This window comes from Mesoplodon mirus, assembly GCF_964341445.2.
Source record: "Mesoplodon mirus genome assembly, chromosome: 3".
In the NCBI taxonomy this organism is placed as follows: Eukaryota; Metazoa; Chordata; class Mammalia; order Artiodactyla; family Ziphiidae; genus Mesoplodon; species Mesoplodon mirus.
Window position 1 is genome coordinate 122,041,249 of NC_138978.1, and position 5,724 is coordinate 122,046,972.

Below are 5,724 nucleotides of genomic sequence, written 5' to 3' on the forward strand. Positions count from 1 at the left end.
TGAGGCTGACATTTCTTTCTCTCTCTATCTCTCTCTCTCCAAGAAGTCTTGAAATACAAAGGCATATATAGAAAACTCTATGTATTTTAGTGCAAGTCCTGTGTGATTAAAATTTAGGTTGCAAATGTAGATAAGGGGTAAAATTAGTTGCCTTTATAACCAACTTAAGAAATTGGCTTTACCTTACAAGTGATAAAGAAATATTGAGCAAAATAATGAAAAATCAATTTGCTCTTTCCCCTTGTTGAGGAGGCAACTTAATTACCCTATATGTCCTTTTCTTTTTCCATCTTTTTATTTTCTCCAAGCTTTCTTTGAATGTGTAATATCCTCCTTTCCAAATTCAGAAAATAGCAATACCACTTGTTTGTCCGCACACCCGAAGGACTGTGGCAGCAGCCTCCCTATGGCTCTTTTATAAAAGGTATAATGACTTGAAATGGTCTGTAGGGCTTTTATTTTCTTTCTTGCTTATGTCTGCATGTCCAAATCCAAAATATTCTCCCCAGCTTATTTCAACTGCCATCTCTCTGCCATGCAGATGTCTCAGATCCTAGAATCTGTAAGTAACAAATCTTTCCCCGTATAGAATTCCCATATTCCTTTAATGACAATTCATGTTCATTTTGTGTAAAGATCTTATCTCCAGTAGACTATAAGCTACTTGTAACCAAGGTCCTTGCCATTTCATCTTTTATTTACCCACATTACTTAGCATAGTGCCTGGCATGTAACAGAAACTCCACAAATATTTGTCAATGAATAAATCAATAGCTATTTCCAAAAAAACACTATCTGCTACTTACCAAATATTTTATGCAGCATTCCAGACTGGGTTAAGTACAGTCAACGTTTTCCATAGTTAATTTATTCTGCAGCTTCAGTTCCCACATAAGTTCTGTGGATAAGTTTGAAAAAGTAAATGACGTATTACAGGGGTTTGCAGGGGAGGGTCAGGGAATAGCCATTGAGTAATGTGGCCTTTCTTTCCTTTCAGAAATTCCATCTTTCTCTGGGTAATTATTCACTGTCCTTTCTGAGGATGACCCTATAAAAGAGAAAATATTCAAAGAAAGGAGACCAGGAAGTTGGAAATGTAGAGAAGATATCCCAGGAGGGATAATAAGGGAGTCTTAGTTCTGGTCAAAAACACAGGGTATACTTCTTATTTATAAAGTTTAGAGATAAGGCAATTCAAAGATATCAAAAGTCCCATTTCAAAATTTTACTAAAACTTTATCTAAGCAAAAGATCAAACAATAATAGAAATTGTATTATTTGTAAGGGACTTTAAGACCAACAGTAAAGTGCTATTAAAATTTTAAAAGCGTGAGGTAATGGAGAAAACCATTTGATAATCAGAAAAGAAACTGAAAAGGCAGCACTTTTTTTTTCCCAGTTTTACTGAGATATAATTAACATGCAACACTATGTAAGTTTAAGGTATACAGCATACTGATCTGATTTACATACATCATGAAATGATTATCACAGTAAGTTTAATGAACACCCATCATCTCATATAGGTACAAAATTAAAGAAATAAAAAAAAATTAAAAAATTAAATAAAGTATTAATAATTATATTTTTTCTTGTGATGAGAACTCTTAGGATTTACTCTTAATAACCTTCATATATAACATACAGCAGTTAATTATATTTTTTTGGGATGACAACAATTTTTAATTGATCATTTGTCTCTGCATTTAGAAAATAATATTATAGAGATTTTTCATCACAAAATGTCAAAGCAGAAGGTTAATATTATATGCTAGATTAATATCAAGGGAAAAAGTTAAAAAATCCCTGAAATCAAATGTCATCTACCCAGGAGTCATGAAATAATTCAGAAGAGAAACTGGAATCATTGGTCACTTTGGTTCTTCAACAAGTTTTCAAGTACTTGGTATATACTAGACAGTACGGTATGTGTGGGGATGCAGTTTCTGTCTCTGGTGAGTTAATTTGTGTAGTCAAAGATAAACTTATAATACTAATGCCAAAGCAAATAAGATTCTAATGATTGCTAAGGAAACCCAGATAAAGTGATAAAGCACAATTAAGAAGCTGTAGGAACGACAATGTGCACATGTTATTTTAACTGAGAATTTAAATATATTCGCACAATTAAAAGAAGAATAAAATGAAGACAAACATAAAGTATGGACTATTTCCAGATGTAGGGGTTAGTATGAAAAAGGACATGATTGTTCAAGTTTTCTCAATGTTAAAGTGCATGTGAAGAGATATATAGTGGAAGTTATGAGTGGAAATTACTTTTCAGACAAGAATGAAAGTCAGAATATAGCTTTTTTAACTTTATAGATAATTGAAGGCCATTTAGTTTTGTTAATAGGATAGAATTTGCCCTATAGAAAGACTTTACTGCTGTAGCGAATTGTGGCTTAGAGTAGGAAGAGATAGAATCCTAGGAGTCCATTCATAATGCTCTTGTAATAATCCAGGTAAGAGCTAATTTCTGGAAGAACAGAAGAAATGGATTCTAGAACTATTACAGAAAAAAAAATGGATTGGATGTGGAGGATGAGAATTATCATGTGTTTAAACATGCCTCAGAAATTTACAGCTTGGATGACTAAGAAGTTTTGGAAACTTTTTATTAATATACAGAATCCAGGTAAAGGAAAATATTTGGGTTGGAGTTTGGAGAGGATAAGAATGTTTTAAATAAAAATATATAATCTAGTACCAACAATAAGAACTGTGTCAGAGGCCTCAGGGAAAGTATCTGAGCATCACTGCTCAGGAATCCAGAGACAGATACTGGGAGCGACAGTCTGTTGGGTCTCCAATTCAGGTATATCAAGGATAAGATACATAACCAAGTGGAAAAACAGTGAATGCTGAAGGAAAACTAATTAATTCTAGCCACAAATTTTCTGCAAAGGGAAATCAGGCCTGGTGTCCTAGAAGAGTTTGTAGAGTATTCATAACACTACTTCTAAGACAGTAGCTGTAGTTCTAAGCCAAATTAATTTTAATGAATGATTGCATTAAAACTGTAGTCAATTTTTTTTTTCTTTTTTTTTTTTTTTTTGCGGTACACGGGCCTCTCACTGTTGTGGCCTCTCCCGTTGCGGAGCACAGGCTCCGGACGCGCAGGCCCAGCGGCCATGGCTCACGGGCCCAGCCGCTCCGCGGCATATGGGATCCTCCCAGACCGGGGCACGAACCCGTATCCCCTGCATCGGCAGGCGGACTCTCAACCACTGCGCCACCAGGGAGGCCCAAACTGTAGTCAATTTTAATGTGATATATAATTAGTAAAAAAAGCGAATTCTGTTCTTTAAGGACAAGCAGCACAAAGACAAATCAATGGTTATTGACCTAGATGAAGAAAGTATTAAAAGCAGGTGGAACGTAGATCTTCAGACATTGGTGGTATTGCTTGTGAAATATATGTATCAGTAATGTGGATAAAACTATGACCACTTAAAATCATAATTAATGTAGAGAAAGGCTTTTTTGAGGATTAAATTACCAAAAAATTAAGCAGAGACTATATAAGTCTGCAAGGAAGGGGCCTGAAGAACAGGCTTTCTTTGAGCAAATGTCTGTACATTTCATATGAACACTTGTCCCCAAATTCAGTGCTAAAATCATAGGCAGAAAAATAGCACTGTGGGTGCATATTAATTTAGGATAAATTTTGCTTAGTTTACAATCCTTTTTTTTTCTCCCATCCCTGTTGTTTCTCTTCCATTTGAGACTGGCTACTTTATGAAGGGTAAATTCCCTTGACTTCTCACTTCTAAAGGTCTCTGAAATTGATCATATTGACTTTATTCCGTGGGATCAACTCTCCATGGCCAATTTCTCCTGTGTTACTGAATTCCTCCTGCTGGGTTTTTCCAGCCTTGGGGAATTGCAGTTTGTCCTCTTTGTGGTCTTTCTCTGCTTCTATTTGATCATCTTGAGTGGAAACATTACAATCATCTCAGTCATCTGCTTGGATCACAGTCTCCACACACCCATGTACTTCTTTATATGTATCCTTTCTACCTCTGAGACCTTCTAAACAATTGTCATCCTCCCCAAGATGCTTATCAATCTGTTCTCCATACTTAGGACACTCTCCTTCATGAGTTGTGATTCAGAGATGTTCTTTTTCTTTGTTTTTGCTGTCACCAATTCCTTGCATCTAGGAGTGATGGGCTATGATCGTTATGCTGCTGTCAGTCTTTGCACTACCCCATTCTCATGAGCTGGAGGGTTTGTGAGCACTTGGCAGTAACTTGTATTGTTAGTGGTTTCCTAATATCTCTACTGGGAACAACTTTGGTCTTTAGCCTCCCTTTCTGTGGATCCAACAAGGTCAAGCATTATTTTTGTGATATTTCACCAGTCATCTATCTCGCCTACACTGAAGACTACATTAATGAACCTGTCATCTTCATTTGTGGGGTCTTGGGGCTTGTGCCCTTGATCTTCATCTGCATCTCCTATGAATTTATTGTCTCTACTATCCTGAAGATCTCATCAGCTGAAGGCAAGCAAAAAGCATTCTCCCCCTGTGCCTCTCATCTCATTGTAGTCATTGTCCACTACGGCTGTGCTTCCTTTGTCTACCTGCGACCCTCAGCCAAATATACAACAGGCAGACAGGCTGGTGACAGTGACCTATAACATCATCACCCCACTGTTGAACCCTATGGTATACAGCCTCAGGAACAAAGATGTACAGCTGGCCATTTAGAAAATGATTGGAAAGACTGGGTTTTCTGTTAAGACTTTATAATTAAAACATTTTTCAACAGTACACACAAATTTGATTCAAATATGTCTCTAATTGTTTAAGTCATAAACGTTTCAAGTCTATTCACCTGTATGATTGTGTGGCTTTGGATAAGTTGTTTGACACTGTGGGGCTGTAATGTTATCTTAAGTAAAGCACACATAGCAACATGTTTGTCTCAAGGTTGTTGCAAAATTAAGGGAGATATCAGAGCATCTGTCATTAAAAGACAACTCTCCTACTTATCTTCTTCTTCAGAGATAGTTCTCAAAATGATCCTAACAACCATTATCTCTTATCCTATGCTTGGCTTGTTAGCCCCAAATCTCTGGTTGTCCTCTTTGTTTAAGATTTTGTCCAGCTGAAAATGAGGTGCAGATATAGGACTAAGACATGATGGAGAAAAATGTTACTGTACTAGCAATTAGAAAACTATTTAAGTCATGACTAAAAAAACTATGGTTGTTCTTTAAATCTAAGTTTAAAATATAGAATATAGGGATAGTATAGTTTTTGCTCCACATGGTTTTTCTTTGTACCTAATGGATAAGATGAAAGTAAGCATGAGTAAAATGCAAAGCTGGACAGAACTCGAAACTCATTATATCAATTAAGACTTTGTACATCTCTGCAAGGACCTTCTATTTCTTTCATATTCTCCAAAAATGATATTTCTGGATGTCTTTTCTGACCACTCATTTGAACCACTCCTGATATAACATATAAGATATGCTACAGAACTTCATGAAAAAAATAATAACTATCCAGTCCCAATGCAGGCTGAAGATGTCTACATGGCTTTCCACACTGAATTTATTAAGAAGAGTGGCTCCCAGTTTCAAATTTCTCATCTGACTACCTAGTATAAGAGAGAGAAAGACTCTGTCTTCATGAAAATTAATTTGCCTTAGAATTACAGCTACGGTCTTAGAATTAGTGCTTGATTCCTCTACAAACTCTTATAGGAC

The 5,724-nt window shown here is 36.0% G+C and overlaps 1 protein-coding gene across 1 annotated transcript; it reads left to right on the forward strand.

Moving 5' to 3' along the window:
* Window positions 1-3,758: 3,758 nt before the first annotated feature.
* On the forward strand, window positions 3,759-4,717 carry LOC309799848 (olfactory receptor 10R2-like; the record flags this gene model as incomplete). Its single annotated transcript, XM_082613453.1, is given in 4 exon segments — window positions 3,759-4,036; window positions 4,040-4,190; window positions 4,193-4,619; window positions 4,621-4,717. Coding segments are annotated over 4 exon segments (885 nt in total). The 5' UTR covers window positions 3,759-3,826.
* Window positions 4,718-5,724: the final 1,007 nt, after the last annotated feature.